We start from the raw sequence: 22,140 nt of genomic DNA, 5'->3' as shown, positions 1-22,140 counted from the left end.
AGTATCATATCCTGATCCACCCATTCTTGAATTTTGTCTTTAACCAACTTTTCCAATACTTTTACCACTACTCCTGAGATGGTGATTGGTCTGTAATTCAATACTGCAGTTTTAGAGCCACCCTTATGCAAAGGAACCACTTTGCCTAACTTCCACTCCCTAGGGACCATACCAGAGTTCAAACTTAAATTAAATATCCAGGTAAGAGGGGTTGACAATTCATTTGCACATTCACGCAACACCCGAGCTGATATTCCATCTAAGCCTACCGCAGTGTTTGCATTTAAGTTTCGCAATATATTTAATACCTCTGATTCTTTAGCTTCAATTCTCACATTAGGTATTGCTATAGGTATAGAGATATCCTCACTTGGGTGATAGACTTTTGAGAAGTGATCACTCAGTAACTCGACTATTACATCTGATTTTGTCACCTCAATACCATCAGCACCCACTAAGGTTATCCTTCCGAAGTCATTCTTCCTCTTACTTGCCACATAGCGGAAGAACTCTTTGGGATTACCCTTGATCTCTTTGGCTAAGGTCTTCTCATAATCTGATTTAGCTTTTCTTACTATGCTGGTAACCTTCCTAGCTTGAGCCTTGTACTGCTCATGGGTATCCTGATCGCCCTTCTCCTTGTAAATTCTCCATAACATTTTCTTTTTTTGTAGTTCAAGCTTGATACTACTGCTCATCCATCTAATGCCTGCCTTGTTTGACCTCCTGACCATGGGGACACAATCTGATATTGCTTTCCTCAGATACCCACTGATTTTATCCCAAGCACTACTAACATCTTTCCCTTGCAATATGTTCTGCCATGGGATGGCTGCAAGCTCACTCCGAAGCTTGTTATAATTGCCTAACCTGTAGTTTCGTACATACCCCTTCTTAATAGAAAAATCCACAGATTTTGCAACCTCCCAAGTCAATACCACATGATCGCTTTCACCAACTGGAGGTAACGAGGTCACCTTACTTATGCACATAACCTCTGAACCAATAACCAGGTCCAACACTCTCACACCACGTGTCCCTTCAGTTACGTGCTGTTTCAAGTAATTATCTCGTAGCAGATGTATGAACTCCATTTCCTTTTTGCTACGTGATATTTCCTCCTTCCAATTGATATCACCATAATTAAAATCCCCCATAATAATCACTAAGCCTTCACTCATTGCACTAAGTTGCTGATGCATGAATTCAATATCTCCCCCTGTACTCCCTGGCCTATAGCAGCATCCAACTGTATATTTGGTTGCGTTGGTCACTATTTCGCACCAGACTGCCTCAAATGAACTCTCATTCACATGTCTATCATCATGATATACTACTTTCTTTGGCTGCAACACATCAGCTATCATCAACAGTACTCCTCCTCCTGTTCTATCTTCTCTATCCTCCCTGAAAATACTGTACCCATCACATTCAATTCCAGTGACCACATCTTCTGCTGACAGTCTTCTGCTGACTTCTGCTAATACTTACTAGTATTAGTGAAGTGAGTTATTTTTAACAGCTTGCATCACTCTTTTCATTTGTCTTTACTCACTAGCAGTGCCTTCTCTTGTATGGTATTTGTTTGTATTATATTTAACATAAAAATATATTTGCTACCATTATTATGGGAAGTCTGAACTGAAAGTCCTTGCTTTGGACACCCCATCACACAAGATTAGATGGAATAAAACAAATGTGCTTTACAGAAGTCCTTACTCATCAGAAAGATTATTTTTAGAGTGAGCCATGTCTATGAAGCATTCTTTTAATCTGAACAAGTATGTTTGCAGTAATTTGACAAAAATTTGGGAGACTGTTATCTTAAGATCAACCCCTACATAGCTGTAATGCTTTATTTTTGATTAGTACAAACTTAATTTACAACAATAAATGGCACCAAATTAGTATTTCAGATGTTTTTTTCTATTACAATTTGAATTGTTTCACTTACTCATTGTTGCATGTTCAGAGCACATTACAAAATAAAAGTCACTTAATAGACATAATTTTTTTTATAATTTAGTTAGTTTGGTGTTTTAATATTATTAAAATAAGTTATGAATAATGGTAAACCCCTAAGCTTGTCTGTAGATGCATTTGCAATCATAATCACTTTACTTTGGTTTTTGACATTTGAAGCAGTTGTTGTATGTGTTTTGTGTGTGAAAGTGATAGAGAGAAAGAAATGCACAGATACAGGACAAAATAAATATGGATAAGAGAGAAAGGAAGAGACTAATGAGATGAGATGACATGTTGTAGAAGGACAGGAAAGTGGCTTGAAGGATGAGAGTGATTATGAGAGGATAGGGTAAAGATATGAATGTAAAATGGTCAGAATAAGGAGCATGGCACAGAGAGTAGAGTAACTCTGTATAGGGTAGGGAAAGCCTCAGTCAGTTCTAGATTTACAGTGGTGTCTGTTCCGATGATCCCATCTTAAGTCAAAAGATCATAAGTTAGAAACCAGTATATAAATCATAAGGATATGTAATGAATAATGAATCATGAGCATCAGTGCTTCAATACTTATCATTAAAACAATCAGATGAAAATAAATGGAACAAGAGTAATTCTTCAAAACTGCTTGTTTATTTATCAGAAAACTCATAGTAGAATGCATTAGAGGCTAGGTTGACAACAATCCTTTTGATTTCATGAATGCAGTAGTCCATTTTGAGAATGGCATTCTCAGAATGCATAACTTGTGGAAGGATCTAGACCAGGGGGTGGCAACCTGTGGCTCTTTGAATGAATAATTGCGGCTCTTTTCGTTATTAAACAATCTATTTTTGAATAATGCAAAAAGAATGTTATTTATTAAATTAGAAACTAAAAACCCTAAATATGGCATTTGCAATAAATTAAGGACATTTTACATTAAGTCGAGGATATTTTGCAATTGAAAATAGTATGCGATGCTGAAAAATTTAATGCTTTCATGTTTGAACTCTTTGAAATGATACGCGATAATCCTTTTTTACATTCTATTTACATTTTACAAAAATTCTACTTTATGGTGGATATAGCACACCATTTAAATGCACTAAATAAGAAACTACAGGGAAAGGGAAATACAGCAATTCTGCTTTTAGAAGTGATTTCGTTTGAACAAAAATTATATTTGTTTGCGACAGATTTAGAGAAAGGCACATAATTACATTTTCCTACGTTGAAGAAATATCAACAAGAACAAGCTCATAATAATTCTATAAATTAAGGATGTTTAACCTTTTTCAAAGAAATTGTGGTAAATATGCAACCTGAATTTAATGGGAGATTTGAGGAATTTAGAAAGAACAAGGCAACTATGTCATTTTTATTGCGATTACTTGAAATTAATCCTGCCAAATTAAATTTTTCACCTTTTGCTGGAATTGACGATGCTGCATTTCAACTTGAGTTAGAGGACCTGAAAACCCAGGATTTGTGGAATTCAAAATTTAGAAATCTTAAAGCACCTAAAGGAGTTGGGAAGACAAGTATCTACCCTTGCAATACAACACAAATGGTCTGAAACAGACGATCTCAAAAAGCAAGATCAGATTGTATTTGACACGTGGATTTGTTTACCAGACACTTACATTCAGTTTAAAACATAAGCATTTGGACTTCTATCAATTTTCGGATTGACATATTTCTGTGAGCAAATATTTTCTAATATGAATTTTATTAAAAGTAAGTTGAGAAACCTACTAAACAGCATGAGTCTTTCATCATTTTTGAAAATGAAAATTATGGCATATTTGCCTCATATTGTGAAACTATCCCAAGAAGTTCGACAGCAAAAGTCACACTAAAAAAGATATTTTAAATTAAAAAAAAAAATTAAAGATATAGGTATGTTATTGGATTTTATACACATGTTTTTGTAAGGGGGAAGAAATCTTTGTTTTATTATTTAATATTTTAAAATATCATATAATTACATGTGACATGCCACACCTGTGTTTTACAATTATGATAACATGTTATTGTAAAAAAAACAAAAAAAAAAAAAAAAAAAAACTGAATAAATAATTTAATTATAATATTTTTCAGTGTAGTTTCTAAATTTAAAGCAGTGATGAGCAAATAAATAGTAAATTAAATACTCAGTTTGATCTGCATAAAGAATATTTTATTTTCTTTGATAAAGTATTAATTTATTCTCCATTATTTAGGTATTTTTTAACCTGCACAAATCTTCTTCTTATTGTGCTATCTTCTACCGAAGGTCAGCGACATCTTGGCGAACAAACTGCGGTCTTGTGCTAATCTGAGCAGTTGTACACTGCTCTTTCCTGTCCACGTCTTGATGTTGTCAAACCATGATATTCTTTTTCTTCCTCTAGTTCCTTTGCCATCAATTCTTCCTACCAAAATAGTTTGTAGAAGTTGGTATTTGCTGTTTCTCATGATGTTTTGCGTTTCTTCATTATTTGTACTAAATGTCTTGTACAAGATGTTTGTACAAGACATTTAGCTTTGCCAATGGATTTTAAGACCTCTTCATTGGTAATTTTTTCTGTCCATGATATCTTTAGCATTCTTCTGTATAGCCACATCTCAAAGGCTTCGATTTTCTTGATGGTTGTCGCCTTCAATGTCCATGTTTCAACTCCATATAGCAGAATAGACCACACGTAACATTTCAGCATTCGGCATCTGACTTCCATGTTTAGGTCTTTATTGCAGAATAGTGTTCTCCTTTTCATGAAGGACTGCCGTGCAACTTCAATCCTTGTCTTTATATCTATTTCTGGATCCCACCGTTCATTAAGCCAACAACCAAGATATTTATATCTTGACACTTGATCAATATTTTTCCCATTGAGTGTCAGTTTCATTGATGAGGCTGGATGTTTGCTGATGATCATGTATTTTGTCTTGTTGATGTTTATATTTATTCCCATTCTTTGGCTTTCTATGTATACTCTGTCAATGAGTTTTTGGAATCCATAATGTTATCTGCAATTAGCACAGTGTCATCTGCATATCGTAGGTTGTTAACAATCTTTCCATTTATTGTGATTCCCTCTGGACATTCTTCCAATGCTTTATTAAAGATTACCTCTGCGTATATGTTGAACAGGAGTGGTGAGAGCACACATCCTTGTCTCACTCCTCTTTTGATGTTAATATCACTGGTGGTAATGTTGTCTAATTGAACGGTAGCTGACTGATTCCAATACAGATTTGTTATTAGTCTTATGTCTTGTTCGTCTAGCCTTGTTTGTTGAAGGACTTCTATTAAGTTAGTGTGTCTGACTTTTTCGAATGCTTTTTCAAAATCTATGAAACACATAAAGACAGATTTCTGTTTTTCTATGCATTTTTGTATCAATATTTGGGTACAGAAAAGGGCCTCTCTAGTACCAAAACCATTCCGAAAGCCGAATTGTGTTTCACTTAGAGTTTCTTCACTTTTTCTATAAATGCGATTCTGAATTACTTTCAAAAATATTTTTAATGTTTGGCTCATTAGACTAATAAGTCGGAAGTCACCACAGGAATTAAAATAAATAAATAAATAGTAAATAATAAATAGTAAATAAATAAATAATAAATAGGAAATAAATAGTAAATCAAATACTCAGTTTGATCTGCATAAAGAATATTTTATTTTCTTTGATAACGTATTAATTTATTCTCCATTATTTAGGTATTTTTTAACCTGCACAAATAAATCCACATATAAAAATCAACATTCATAAAAATAGATTTTTAATTAAAAGAATACTAATTCTGTTTTGTACACCGTGGACCGCACAGTGTACAAAACGAACACTGCACAAACAACCTGAGAGGGCCACATGCAACCCGACAACCCGCAGACCATTGGTTGCTCATCACTGCGTGCGGCTCCCTAATTTTTTTTTTAACAGATATAATTTTAAAAATGGCTTTTCACTCCAAAAATGTTGCCGATTGCTGTCTAGACTGAACTTTGTGTTTTTTTTTTTGGGGGGGGGGGGGGAAGGAAGGCAAAAGTATTTGCTTCACATTCAACTTAGTCTGTACAGTTTACATCATTCTGTCTACTTTGATAAACAACAAATTTATTATTAGCAAAGTCATATATGCCTACCAAATTTTTTTTTTAATAAGCTTTAGGGCTTTTTTTTTTAAATTTCTTTGATTCTATCTTATAAAGTTTTCATTTGAGAGATTTCCACAGCTTCCACTGACTGTTCTTCATCTTTTTTTTTTTTTTTTGTTAAATCCTGTGAAAATGGATAAACAGCATTTTTAGTAGCTTCTTCCAAACCATGTTCATTCACTCTGTTGTCACTTCACATGATGCTGCATCTACATTCATTATATAATGCAAGATATTATATTCCTTCCAAGAGTCTCACAGGGTTTGCTCATTTTCAGTAGCATTAATAGTTTGAACAAAAGTATTTCTTAAATACTGTGCCTTGAATGCAGCAAAACCTCTTTCTGGCTTGCAGTAATGAGTTGGCATTCCATGATCATATTAATAGGATGGCTGTCTTAAGCTGCAAGTCGATGGCTTACACGATATACACAATTTTCTAGGAAGATAGAAAACATAAAACCACTATTAATGAAAGTTGAGGAGTTATGCCCACTAAAGCTAGAGGTTCAAGACTGCAATATATGCCATGGTTTTGAGACTAATAATGAACTATTATAAAGTTCTGACCAGAGTCTCATAGCTGCCAATATTATGATAAAAGTAATAACTATAGTAACCTCTATAACAAACTATTCTTGTGTTCACCTACAAGCTGCTGTAGGTAAAGTACTATAGAGTAGGATTCTGGACAGAAAGGCTTATATGTTGGCTATGTATCACTGTTATTTTTCACCAGCCTGGTTGGCTGAATGGTTAGCATATCTGCTCTCCAGCCAAGAGGCTGCAGGTTTGAATCCTGTCACGGGCATGGATGTTTGTAATTGTCCTACTAACCAATTACTATATGTATTGCTATGACCTCTGATGTCTTTGCACTAAGAATCAAAAAATCAAATCAAACTATTATTTTTCAGGAAATTACAACATATAATCAATGTTAATTACAATAACGTCAATGAATACTGCCTGTATTTCTACAGTGTTAAATTGTCATCATCAGGGATAACAAAACAATGAGATATGAAAACAAAACACTGGATAAACGAGATTGAAGAAAGACAACCAAAGTCAGGCCTAGTCTCAAATGGCGACCCCTAGTGGGATAAATTGGGTGGTCTTGGCCATCAGACTGAAGATCTAAGGGTGAGTGCTTTCCAAATTTGGTACGGTTTCATGTACCAAAATGTGTTGAGGTTTGGAAAGGTTTTCAGAGCTGAGGCAGATTCCATGGATGGTTGCTGATATTTGTATTTGCTACAGTCCAATAGAGTGGCCTTCTTCCAGCATATTCTGTAGTGAGTGTCCAAAGCATGGCCAGGAAGTCAGACTGGCTGTAATGGTGGAACCAAATGTAGTCCTTGTGATCATAAATTTTGATATTGGCTGTCTTGCCTGTTTTGTTGTAGTAGGACAGTTTGCAACTGCAAGGGAGAGCTGGTAAACACTTGGTAGGTTTATGGAATGTGGCTGGGCTATAGTGGAGTGGATGAGGGATGCCAGTTAACAATCAACATTCCAAGATCCAGTTTACCTTAGGAAAAGAAAACAACATCAACAGTCTTTCCTTCCTAGATACTCTGATTACATGCCAGCCTGACAGATCCCTGACATTCTTAATCTACAGAAAATGCACACATGCTGGTAGATACATTCACCAATCATCACACTATTCCCTCTCAAAAATATAGGATTATAAAAACCCTATATAACAGGCCAAATTAATCAGTTTTGATAGCATTATCCAAACTACTGAACCTGACCACATTCTCAATACTTTCTTAGCCAATGGCTACAAACCCCCACAAAATATTAAAACCCTTTAACCTCAATCCCCTCTCTTCACACTCTTCAGAGCAGAGATCACACAAAATCTATCCATTCCATATATCTGGGGGCACATGTGAAGCATTAGCAAAACTCCTCAAGAAATACAACCTTACAACTACTTACAGACCACATAAAAACCTGGCATTCCTTATCTGCTTCACCACAGACCAGCCACATTCCCTAGACCTACCAGGTATCTACTTGGTTTCTTGCAGTTGCAAACTGTCCAACGATGTCCAAACAGGCAGAACAACCCATATCAGAATTTCTGAACATATGTAGTACAACTGGTTCCACCATTAAAGCTGTTCTGGACTTGCTGACCATGCTTTGTGCACTCACTGCAGGATACACTGGAAGAAGTCATCTGTTGCACTGCAGCAAATATACATATGAGAGGCTATTCATGGAAGCTGCCTTGGGAATGAAAAACTTTCCAAATGTAAACAAATTTGGGAAGAACTCATCCTCAGATCTTCAACCCAACAGCTAAGACCCACTAGCGGGATGCCATTTAGGACTCTAGATTCAACTATGATTGCCTTCTTTTGGCCTTATGTACCCAGTGTGTAGTACTCATGCATAAATATTGTTTTATGATCCATGATGATGGCAATGTAATGCTGTCAAAATATGGGAAATATTACTTAAAGTTATCATAATTGATATTGATTATGTGTTGTAATATCCTGAAAAATAATAGTAATATACAGCAGGATATCTAGTAGGATGCTGTTACCGACCTTGGAATATAGGCAGGCTAGTCACCGACTTACAAGGGTGGTCTGAAAAGTTCTCGGCCTTGACCATAGATGGCAACACCATTTGCAAGTTTTTTTTTCTAAGTTTGTACATCTGTCATAACCATCCATGTGAAATTGCAAGCCATTCTATCAAGTAGTTTGTTTTATACAGCTGTCTGAAGCAAAAGTATTGTCTGTATACCTTGAAATTGATAAAATTGAGTGTCATGCAGTTATAAAATTCTTTGTAAAAGAAGGTTTAATGCCAAAAGAAATTCAGTCGAAGTTCATAAAAGTTTATGGGCATTCTTCTTCTTCGTTTTCGACAATTAAGAAATGGGCTACCAAGTTTAAACATGGCCGTACCAGCCTTGAAGACGATCCACGTGAAGGACGTCCAAAAAGTGTAACCAAAGTGCGTGAAATTGCTGAAACTATAGGCATTTCAAAAGAATATATAGGATATATTTTGCATGAAGAATTGCAAATGAAAAAACTTTGCGCAAGATGGGTGCTGCGCTTTCTCACAGTAGCTCAAAAATGCATTCACATGAAAATCTCAGAACAGTGCTTGGAGCGTTTTAACAAGAATAAAACTGATTTTGCATCAATTTATTACTATGGATGAGACTTGGATTCACCATTACACACCAGAATCCAAACAGCAGTAAAAATAGTGGACAGAAGCCAGTTGTTCAGCACCAAAAAAGAAAGTTGATTCCATCAGCAGAAAAGGTCATGGCATTGGTGTTTTGGGATGCTAAAAGCATTTTGTTTATTAATTATCTTGAAAAGGGTAAAACAATAACCAGGGAATATTAGACCAGTCTTTTAACCAGACTAGATGAATAAATTTTTGAGAAAAGACCCAGTTTGCAGAAGAAAAAAAATCATCTTTCATCAGGACAATGCACCTGCTCACAAAGGTGTTTTGGCAATGGGAAAATTAAGGGGTCTGCACTATGAATTGTTGGAACATCCACCCTATTCCCCAGATTTGGCTCTCTCTGACTTCTATCTCTTCCTAAAACTAAAACTCTTCCTTGCTGGTCAGCATTTTTCTTTGAATCAAGAGGCGATTGCAGCTGTAGAGGGGTATTTTGCAGATCTTACTGAGAACCACTACAGGGACTCGATAATGGTGGTGGAGCATCACTGGAATGAATGTATTAGTCTTAAGGGAGATTATGTTGAAAAATAAAAATAATTTTCAATTATAAATTTGTTTTTTCATTGTTAGGTCAAGAACTTTTCATACCACTCTCATAGTATAGACAAACTGATTGAGCAAGCTGATAGAGAATTTTAACTACGGAAATATGGGCTGAAAACAGAGATAGCATATGAAAGCAAAGCAAGTATCTCTAGTTCCACCCGCTTAACAGCAGTTTGAGAAGATTTAGCGATAGATTATGAATGGGTTGTCAACCCTTCCACTGGTGATACTAAGGCAGAAGCGATGCAGAGGTCATATTTACTTATACGAGTTGCCAAAAAGGTCTACCACCTTATTATTAACTTACTCTGGATTTAGAGAAAGATGTTGGAAGTTTATTTTCCACTTGGTTATTATTATTATTCAGGCCTCCATGAAGTCAAAAGACTCATCGTGGGAGGTCCTTCCTAAGAACATAAAGTCGGTCAAGATTCATCGAGGGGAGGTCCCCCTTAAGAAACACAAAGTCTATCATACCATTCCTTAAACTCATTGACCGTTCTCGCTCTCACCACTCCATCAGGCAATGCATTCCACGGTTCAACCACCCTCCATGCAAAGAAACCACTCCTCACCCTCTTGCTCACAGTTTCCTTTCGTAACTTCCAGATATGGCCTCTTGTCATCACTCATTCCTGCTGTTCAACCAAGCGAAAGAACTCCCCAGTGTCAACCCTGTAACCACCTCTCAACAGTTTAAAGGTCTCAATCATATCACCTCTCCTTCTTCTATCCACCAAACTCTGCAGTCCACATTCCCTCAGGTTAGACTATAATAAATTTAGTTTAATCCTTTATCCAAGTGTATGCAAACAAAGTTTGCACCTGAAGTATCTTTAGGACTGAGGCAACTTGTAGTAAAAGTGGACCAAGCTCTCATTACTCCTTGTCTCAGTATCTCTTGAGATATTGAGTCTCAGCCACCTTTACTACGAGTTGCCTCAGTCCTGAAGATACTTCAGGCGTAAACTTTGTTTGCATACACTTGGATAAAGGATTAAACTAAATTTATTATAGAGAGAGAGAGAGAGAGACAACTCTGAAAGTCTAGTGACTAAAATATCTAAAACTGTTATCCAATGGTGTTTCACTTTTTAAAGTTAATTTTATTTTAGAGTTTGCTTAATTGCACTAAAATATATCTAATGTGTTGCGACAAAATGGAAACCCTATGATGTCCATTTTCCAAAATGGACATCATAACCCACATTGCAGAGCAAGAGGGAGGGGAAGGTTTTTGTAGGGAGGAGCTCTTTAAATACTAAATAAAAATTGTCTTTAAATCAATACTAAAACTAGCTTCCCTTCATTCATTCTCCAAAAGGGTTAACCCTGAATTACACTGGCTCCATTGACAGAGTAATCATCTTTGTTGTATAATGGAACCTGTGGAGAATTCATGATTAAATATGCGTAAGTAACCACAATAATAAGATTTTTTAATAAGTAAATTTCGTCCTAAGTATCATAGGACATTTTCAGTACAGTTAAGTACAATTAATTCAAACAGTATTAGGAATCACATACAGTTAGTATGTGATTCCTAATATTCATCCTCGCATCAAATTCAAGCTAGAAAATGAATCTCCATAGGGTATCTCCTTCCTGGATGTACACATCCAAAGAAAAGAAGATGGTTCCATCTTCATTTCTGTCTATCGTAAGCCGACATTTTCATGTCACTACATTCACAATTCTTCAGCTCATCATCCGTCTCAAAAATTTGGCATCATTAAATCATTAGTAACCAGAGCACACAGATTCTGCTCCTCTGAAGATCTTTAAATGAAGAACTGGAAATAATCAAAAATACAGCCATGCAAAATGGATACAATCCAAAAACAACTAAAAAAAAAATCATCAGTCACTTCCCTACACATCAACCTAGACAAGAACAAGCCTATAATATTCCCATATCTTATGTCAAAGGCATCTCCAAACATCTTTCAAAAATTATGAAGAAATATAAATTGGCTGCTACCTACAAAGCAATCAACCAGATCTACAATTGGTTACCTTCTCCTAAAGACAAATTCTCACCTCTGATACTACCAGGCATGTATGAGGTCCCATGTTCCTGTAAATTATCCTACTATGTAGAAACAGGTAGATCCATTAACAAATGCATTTCAGAACATCAAGACCATATCCATCTTATCAAACTGCAGAAATCTGGCCTTGCACAACACTGAATTGAAAACCCAAACCATAGGTTCCATTGGAAAAAGACCAAACTACTTCATACAGATCTTTATATAAACATGAACGTTTATATAAAGAAAGTGCTGAAGCCCTACGTCACAGACCCATTTTGAACTGTAATGATGTCCTTACTATCCCAAAAGTCTGGGAAATTGTCATCCTAAATTGTGTAAAATAATTTTTATATATGCTATCTCATTTTAATATTATCTTTTTTTTTTTTTCCAGATATATTTTACTTCTATAACACGCTACTGCACTCATAGAGGGATTCCAAAACATATGCAGCGAATATTGCAAAAATCAAATGCAAATATTACATTTTTAGCAGATATTACAATTGAATGCAATTGATGTGTTTCAATACTGCTACACAAAAAGTCAATATTTGAAACTGCAATTCTTAGATTTCTGCTTTAAAATGAAACTTATATGAATAAGCATATATTTCCTAATATTCATTAAGCGCCGAAATATGCAGGAAGCAAAATTTGTGAATCCGCACCGACGTGCGATTTTTTTCCCATTAAAATATTAAAAAAAAAAAGGAAAAGAAAAGAAAGAATAAAAATTAAATACGTTTCTTTTAAGATAAAAAAAATCTACTTCGTTTTAAAACATTTTCAATTTGTTTTCATTATTTCATGCCCCCCCCCCCCCCAACAAAACCTGTGGCCCACAGTTTATGAAGCCGTGCTCAAGATCATATCCATGCGATCATGCTCAACAATACTGTGGTATCCAGAACACCTTCAAATACCAGCAGTCTGTTTGTAACTTTATGACTGTTGTTCTCTTGTAATGTATATTTTGTATTTTTCATTTCATGTTATGCACTCAATGAAATCTTTTAAGAAGATGAAGCTAGTTGTGCATTCAAATAATGAATTTTTTTTTTTTAATATGTTGGACCTATATATGAGAGGTGTGGCTGGTCAACCTATACTACATTAGTATCGTATATGGATAGTGAGTTGGGAAAGGAAAAGCTGGTTAACATTTGATTTAAAAGCCTGTATGTTGTATTCCTTAGGAAATACATCAGGGGGAAGACTGTTCCACAGTATAGCAGTAACAGGGATGAAGGAGGAGGAAAAGAAACTTGTTCTGTGGGTTTCAAGGTGTACTGTGAAAGGATGTTGAGCAGCAGCTGTACATGTTCCATTGGGCTTAGTACAGAGTGGGGAAATTATTGATGCTGTTTCAGAAGAACATTTCCCATGGAAATATTTATAAAATATACATATGTCTATGTGAGAGTGAGGGTAGCGAGTTGGTAAGAGATGGATCATTTATCAGTATTTGCCCTCCTCTGTATTGAGCTAAGCATTTTGAGGGAGCAGTTTTAGGAGACCCACTCCAAATGTGAGAGCAGTTTTCGATAGCTGGGTGGATTTGTGATTTGTATAAGGCTAACAGCTGTTAACATCTTGAGTGAAAGAGAAAACCTAGTTTTTTGGAAGCAGAGGATACAATGGTTGTGATGTGTTTATGCCAGGAGAGGCTTGATGTCAGGGTAATTCCGAGAAGAGAAATCTCATCTTGTCTGGGACTTTGAGTGTTATCAAAAATAATGCTGGGAGAAAATGATTCTTTTTTGTGAGAAATAAGACAGAACTGGGTTTTACTGGCATTGAAGTTGACGAGGTTATCTAAGCCCCATTGGAGGATGGCTTGGAGGTCAGAATTAAGGGCAGTGGTGGTTGATGTTCTGTGGGTTGGAGTTAGTTGTGTAGAGTAGGGTTTGTCAAATGAAAGGGAGGAATACAATGTGATGTCATCTGCAAAATTGTGTATTGGGTTGGAGGTCAACTGAAGTAGGTCATTGATATACAGAAGGAAGAGGATTGGTGAGAGAACTGAACCTTGTGGGACCCCAGCATTAGTTGGATGGTGAGAGGATAGGGTGCCGTCTACCATCACACATAGTGTGCGTCCAGGCAGGAAGCTGGCAATCCATCTTCAGAAGTCCTTAGACAGTTCAAATGATGGGAGTTCGTTTAGTAAGCCTTTGTGCCAGATCCAGTCAAAGGCTTTAGAGATATCAAGTGCAACCACTTGCAATTTGCCAAATTTCTCCATGGCATTTGTCCAGTGATGGGTGATGTATGAGAGTAGATCTCCTGTTGATCGGCCTTGATGGAATCCGTACTGCTGGTCGCTTATTAGCTGGGTACGTTCAAGGTAGAATAGAAACTGAGAGTTGATGGTTTTCTCCATCACTTTGGACAGGACTGATGCGAGTGACATAGGGTGATAGTTAGATGGCAACGATTTGTAACCCTTTTCAGGAATGATTTGAATATAATCCAGTTTCCAATCTTTGGGATATATACCAGTGGAGTAAGAGAGTATGTACCGACGGCATAGGATAGGAGTCACCTCTGGTGCACAGACCTTCAGGACAATTGGAGGAATGCCATCATGGCCAGGAGACTTTTTTGTGTCTAATTTAGACAACAGGTTTATGATCTCTTTTTGGCAAAAAGATACAGGGGGCATTGTATGTTGGGCTGTTGGAATGACTGGAGGGCATTTGCCATTGTCATTTATGTGTGCTTTAGAGACAAAGTGTGAAGCCGGGAGGTAAGCTTTTTCTGAGGGTGATGTTGCAATTGAGCCATCTGGGTATGATGGGGTGGGAATAGTGTAGGGCAAACATTACAACCAGTTGCCTTGGTGAGAGACTAAAAGGCATGACTGCCATTTGGACAGGCTGCAAGCTTCCTGGTTTTTTGCCCATTCAAATTCTGTTTTAGAAGCATTGATAGTTTTCTTGCATCTGTTTCTGGCTTCAGTATAGGCATTGAAGGAGGATGGGGTTCTTAATTTGAACCAGTTGTTGTGTACCTGATTTTTCATGTGTACGGCATTGGCACATCTTTTGGAGAACCAGGGTTTGGATAGGGGACTGCAATTCAGAGTAGTATGGGGAATGTATATTTTCATGCCAGTGAGGATTACTTTGGTGATATGTTTGGACGGGAAGACTGGAAACAATAATCCAACCATGGGAATGAAGCATAGTAGTCTTGGAGACTGTCCCAATTGGCACTGTTATAATGCCAAACTACTCTTGTGTGGGAATGACTGTGTAAACATTGCATGGGAGAGGAGAGGAGCACTAGGTTGTGGTAAGAATTATGCAGGGGTCTTACTACATTCACAGCATATATAGAGGGCTCATTGGTAAGGAAGAGACCTAGGGTATCTGGGGAGTGGTTCAGGTTATCTGGTATTCTGGTCAGCATTTGTGTAACAATGACCTTACACAAAACAATTTTTGTAAGGTCATTAATGATGGCAAATGTTTCAGCATCTCTCTGCCTGCAGAATCTATACAACTGGAAAAGGAAAGCCAGTTGGTGTTATGGACATTGAAATCACCCAGGAGGATGATTTCACTGTTTGGGGAGTAGGACTGGAGAAAAATCAACTTTTAAGGAGAGGATAGAGTGATAGAGACAGCATATGAATTTGATTGAGTGGAGGAGGGATGTTTTCAGCCAAAGAAGATCGAAGAATAGTTTCTTCTATTTTGTTATCCCTCTGTTTTTATTCATTTAAGTTTCTTCAATTTATATATATATATATATATATATATATATATATATAAAAGCGATAAAATAAACATTGAATTCACAGTTAAATGTAAATTAAAGATGCCAAGAAATTCTATTCTTGGTTTAATCCTTTATCCAAATGTAAGCAAACAAAATTTGTGCACGAAGTAACTTCATGCACAATCTTTGTAATTTCTTGGTATCTTTAATTTATAGTATAATCAAGTAGTAAATCTTTCAACATCTATCTCTAATCCAGAGTATTTTAGTAATAATGTGTAACATCTTTTGGCTACTTGTATATGGAAATATGACTTCTGCATGACTTCAACTTTGATATCATTTCTGGGTCTGGCTCCGACTGATGAGACATCAATAAAGGTTGAAACCGCTCTGAGCAGTGACCCTTCCCATAATGCATAATATGATACATGTCTGTGAAGATATGTACTTCACATTATGGGATACTAAGGCAATTGATGTGAAATCATTAGCCACATTGTACAAGTGGCCTAGTTGTGAAGTTACTTCATGCACAAACTTTGTTTACTTACACATGGATGAAGGATTAAATCAAGAATAATTTCTCATCATGTTTAGTTTATAATATAACCAAGTAGAAAAACTTTCATCATTACATATAGTTGATTTAAAACATACTCATTTCAGTTATTAATTAATTAAAAATCCTCACACAATGCTAATTCTTCTTCTTGGCTTCCCGTATTAGGCAACTGTTTGCCTGTCACATTTTCAAAGGTTTAAAAAGTCTCCCATCTTCTCCTGGGCCTTCCTCTTGATCGGTGTCCCTTTGGTTTATATCCCCAAGCATTATTTGGCCTTTTGTCCTCATTCATTCTTTCTATGTGATTTTTCCAGTTCTTTCTATAGTTTGTGATGTCTTCTGTTATGCTAATTATGGATAACTGTTTTCTTATTTCTTATCTTGTCTATTGTTTTATAGCCTGTGAGAGGTCTTAGGAACTTAATTTCTGCAGTTTAATTGCTAATTTTAGTTTCATTGCTAAATACTAATTATTAAAACAATAAAAATCATATTTTTTCTCTGGTAACTAGAATACACATCAAATCATCAACAATTTCACAATATGACATTCATAAAATTGAAGAAATTTCCTGTGAGTTGTAATGGGTTTAAAATTATTGAAATATTAATTGATGTATTTCTTCCAACTGAGTGTTAAGCCTTTGCTGACTGTATTATAATTTGCTTTACAGTCTGATTGGTCTGAAACCACAGGATATTGCATCCAAATAAAGAACGACAATTCATGCAGATAATCAGTTTACATATAAAAGAATTTTATAATGAAAAGTAAATAAAATAGAAACAAGATATTAACATTTTAATGTCCTAGGTATGATTTTTCTCCTGGAGAAAAAATCTGTTGTCTGTTGGTGGTATTTTGAAAAATTTACTTTGATATGCGCTTTATTATTTATTATATCCTTTTGCTGGGTACTCAAAATGATATACATACTCAGAGTTATGAAGTGCTGATTTGGATGGCTTGAGTGCATAGCATCTTGCTTTGTTAAACCAGCTGGCTTGCTGTTCTAATCCTGTGATAAATATCTGATATATGTGCATGTATGTGAAAGTCTTTTAGCTAGCAGATAATTTTCCATGTGTGATTCTACCCCTCTTACTGAATGTATGCAATGTCTTGAACGGTGTCATCTTTGGTGTTCTTGTATTCTCTCCGCATAGAAGTTGCGTCTACACTACTTAAAGCCAAGCTCCCTCCTTCCAACATATCTCCTTCTGAAAAGAAAGTGCTACATTCCTTAAGAAGCAACAGTCACCTTGTTATCACTAAAGCAGACAAAGGAAAAGTGACAGTAATTATGGATTCTTCAAACTACAGAAGAAAAATTTCTCTTTTACTTCGAGATCGCTCATCATACCAATAACTCGATCACGAACCCACCAACCGAAGAAATTAAATTCCCTTCTAGATGAGGTGATAAGTTTAGATGCAGACACGATAGAAAGGTTAAAAACACATTTTGCAAAACCTCCTAGATTTTATAGTCTACCCAAAATTCACAAGACAGAATTCTCCTCCGTCCTATAGTTGAATTGATTGTATTGATTCACTTACTTATCACATAGCAAAATATTTAGTGAAATTACTGAAATCGCATATAGGCAAATCATGCTCTTTTTTGAAAAACTCTTTGGATTTCTTAAATAAATTAATAAGTATTTCATTACAGCCTACTGATCTTATGGTGAGCTTTGATCTAGGATCTGTATATACTAATGTATCTCTCAAAGAGACTTTACAATTACTTGCCTGACATCGTCCCACAAGATATCGTAAAATTATTCGATTTCGTGATGCACTCTGGATATTTCTTGTGTCAAAACAAATTCTACAACCAAGTGAAACGATTGGCCATGGGAAGTCCACGTTCACCTGCTTTAGCCAACTTTTATTTGGAACATTCAGAAGACGCCCTGTTTTCATCTATATTCCCTCAACCATCCTTTTGGGTTAGATATATAGATGGCATCTTTTCAGCATGGCCTCACAACAGAGATTCCTTACCTTCCTTTTTAGCCAAAATCAATTCCTTACATCCTCATATTAAGTTTACCATGGAGATTGAAAAAGGCAACAAGTTAGCTTTTTTAGACGTCCTCCTCATCCGTTCACTTTCAGGTATTCTAACAACAACAGTTTACAGAAAACCCGCTTCCACTGGAAGTTATATTCTCAAACAATCTGCTCATCATCCTTATCAAAAAAACAGGAGTTATAAAATGTTTAATCCGACGAGCTAGAACTAATTGTTCAACTCATGAATTACAGAAAGAACTTTCAACTATCAAACATCACATGAAATTAAATGCTTCCCTGAAAAAGCTACACAACAACTGTTCGATTCCTACAATCCAATCCAGAACAACAAAGAATCAATACGACGAGTTCTAATTCCATATATTTCCAGGATTTCAAAACCAATTTCACGAATTCTAAAGAAATATGGTTTAAAAGCCACTTATATCCCTAACAAAATATCCACCTATTTCCCCTCTTCCAAGATAAACGCTCAACTATGTCTCTGCCTCGTATATATTATTATTATTATTTAGGAGCCTCCAGGGAGTCAAAAGACTCATCTCGGGAGGTCCATCCTAGGAAACACAAGTCTATCAAGACTCATCATGGGAGGTCCATCCTACGAAACATAAGTCTATCATACCACTCCTTAAACTCATTGGCCGTTCTTGCTCTCACCACTCTATCAGGCAATGCATTCCACGGTTCAACTACCCTCCATGCAAAGAAACCACTCCTCACCCTCTTCCTCATAGTTTCCTTTTGTAACTTCCAGGGATGGCCCCTTGTCATCATTCCTTCCCACTGTTCAATGAAGTGAAAGAACTCCCCCAGTGTCAACCTGTAACCACCTCTCAACAGTTTAAAAGTCTCAATCATATCATATCACCTCTCCTTCTATCGAGCAAACTCTGCAGTCCACATTCCCTCAGCCAATCCTCATAACTGTTATTGTACAGTCCTGAAACTATCTTTGTTATTTGCGTTTGTACCCTTTCCACAGTTAATTTATCCCCTTCAAATCCTGGGGACCAAATCAGAGAACAATATTCTAAATGTGGTCTGATCAGGGTCTTATACAATGGAATGATAACTCTTATCTCTGCAGGTCAGCGTCCTTCTCCTTATTGCAGCAATCCTCTGTGTTACCTTCACCACCTTTGCAATATGTCCCCTGAATTTCAGGTTTCATTCAATCATCAACCCCAGATCTCTTGTCTCCCCTACTTCCTCCAGTATAGCTCCTCCAATAGAGTGTGTGCAGCATCCCAACAATGTGTCCCAAACCTCACGACCTTACATTTTGCTGCATTAAACCGACACCCTTCCTCTCATTCATTTGCCCATCTGTCTAGCTTATTCAAATCCTCTTGCAGGACTACCACATGTGCACTATTACCAACAACCCTTCCCAGCTTCACATCATCTGCAAACAACTGAATAATCCCCTGCAATCCACTGATAATGTCATTGATATAAAGGTTAAACAATATAGGTCCAAGTACTGAGCCCTGTGGGACCCCACTTGTAATCCTCTGCCTCCTTTAAACTGCCCCACCATACACAACTCTCTGATACCTATTGGACAGCCAATTCTGAATCCAGTTGATCAATCTGACATCCAAACCCATGTGCTGCAATTAAATATCAGCTTATCATGTGGCACCCTGTCAAATGCCTTTGCTAAATCCAAGAAAATGGCAGTATATGCCTTTCCCTCATGAACTGCTGTTGTCAATTTATTATGAGAGGCAATCATATTACTAAAGCAAGAGTGCCCCTTTACAAATCCATGTTGACTCTCACATATAACATTACCCTCATCTGCCCAAGGTTGTGTACGTTCCCTAACTGATTTCTCCAAGATCTTAACAACTACCGATGACCTGAGTAGTTGTTAAGAGGAATGGAAGGAAAGACCCATAGCAGTGGGTCCTTCCTTCCACACCCTGGGCACCTTTCCCATAGCCAGACTTTCATTGAAAAGCCAGGTCAAAGGAGTCAGTTCTTTAGTGCATTCTCTCAAAACCCCTGGTGAAATACCATCCATTCCCACAGCTTTACTGACATCCAGAGTACTCAGTATTTGGAACACGCTCTCCTCCTGCACCTCTAAACCTCGAACCTGCCCTATCCCTCTAGTATTAAAATTTACTTAATATCAAGTTCCTTGTAACTGCAATCTGTTGTAGTTTGGACAAACTGGACACTTTATATAAAAAAGAATACAAGAACATCAATCATACCTTCTTCACAACAAACCCAATAAGTCTGGATTGGTGCAGTATGGGATAGAGACAACCACAACATTCTCTGGTCCAAGACTCTCCTTCTACACAGATGTTGCTATAAATTCGAACGCCTATTCAAAGAGAGTGATGAGGCCTTACTTCAACGGCATAACTTGAATCAAAATGATTGTATATCATTGTCAAATATATGGGAAGGTTTAATCTGGATAACACACTAAATTTTTTTAATTGAGACCTTTAATTCTTACATTAGTTTAACATTATCTTTAATTGAATTTATAAATTAAGATTGTTATATGTAATTGTGAATTAATACCTATAATTTATTCATCACTCTGATGAAATTTACCTCTTTTTAATGCTTAGCAATGTAACATCATGCAGTTCATTCTACTTTTGAATGATCAGTTGTTTGTATTCCACCTTGTGAAAACTGTTCCTATCAAGCCACTAAGGATATGGCAAACATTAAAATATTCTTGTGTTAATGTGTTTATAATTCTTGGTAACATCTTTGGTCTCTGGTCTAGACCAAAGTTTCTCATTTATCTGTACCTCAGACTATCAACGCTGCTAAATATGGTATAGCATCTCAGTCTTGCTGGTGAGATTAATAAAAATAAATAAATAATTAATTAAATTTTTCATGATATCTAAATAAAATTAATATTTTTTAACCCAGGTTGGCAGAGGTGCATTGCACCAAGGTCCTCCTGTATATTGTTGACACTATTTAAGTGAATTTGAAAATGTAATTTAAGGAAAGTTTATTTATGTAGGTTTAAAAGAAGATATGAGATACTCAGTAAATCCAGTATGTGATGTTGGAAGGTATGCTTATATATAATTATAAATAAAAAAAAAACACTCTTATTTAACTCCCGAAGACTTGGAATACTAAGTTTTTCATATTAAATATGTATTCTATGAAAATATATTAAATTATTATTTATATACAGTTTAATATTTTTGATTTAACTCGCCAAATTGTGTTCCATATTGGCCTGTTTTGTCCTATCATGGGATGAAGGCGTTAGATGATGTTTACAGGAATAAACTCAAGATCAGCACGACGAGTGTCAAAGTATCAACAGTAGATCAGTGGAACTGAAGAATCACAGTAAGTGATTCTTCAGTTCCACTGATCTGCTGAATTGGTGACACCAATTCCACTGGATTGGTGTCCCAAAAACAAAGATGATGAAAACAAGTGAAGTCTTCTGAATAATAACAAGTGAAGTGATGTGGGCAACCATCAGAATGGAATAATGAAGAATGAAAGTTATTTGTTTCTGTGGTCCCACAAAAGGTCCTACTAAGGAAAAAGTGAAAAAAATCTTCAATTTCTTGGAGAAGGCAGCTGATATAAAATAAATGATAAAATAAAATTAATAATAATACACAAAGTTAATAACAATGGTGTCTATAGGATTTCTGTTCAGCCCATGAACTCCAGTATGATGTGCCAACATAATTATTATACAGGTGTTTCCATTGAGAAAATATCTGTATGAAGTCTGAAGACTCATTGTGGGAGACCTACACTAACTTTCATATGCATAATTCCTATCATACCTCTCTTTAAACTGATTCATGTTAGGGCACTTACAACTCTCTATACAAAAAATCTAGTCTGTGCAGCTTTACCAACCACACCC

At 36.1% G+C, this 22,140-nt stretch overlaps 1 protein-coding gene across 1 annotated transcript in view; it reads left to right on the top strand.

Annotated features, from left to right (window-relative positions):
* LOC150096475 (ciliogenesis and planar polarity effector 1-like) overlaps nt 1-22,140 on the top strand; it is a 614,243-nt gene that overhangs the window by 571,462 nt on the left and 20,641 nt on the right. The window contains exon 20 of the mRNA XM_090408080.1: nt 21,262-21,313. Coding sequence (XP_090264206.1) covers nt 21,262-21,304 — 43 coding nt within the window. The 3' untranslated portion in view covers nt 21,305-21,313. The remainder of the gene's footprint in view (nt 1-21,261; nt 21,314-22,140) is intronic.

The sequence above is a fragment of the Typopeltis vanoorti genome, chromosome 18 (assembly GCF_054136105.1).
Source record: "Typopeltis vanoorti isolate ZY-2024b chromosome 18, IOZ_Tvanoo_1.0, whole genome shotgun sequence".
Taxonomy (NCBI): Eukaryota; Metazoa; Arthropoda; class Arachnida; order Uropygi; family Thelyphonidae; genus Typopeltis; species Typopeltis vanoorti.
This window is presented reverse-complemented; position numbering and strand designations above follow the sequence as displayed.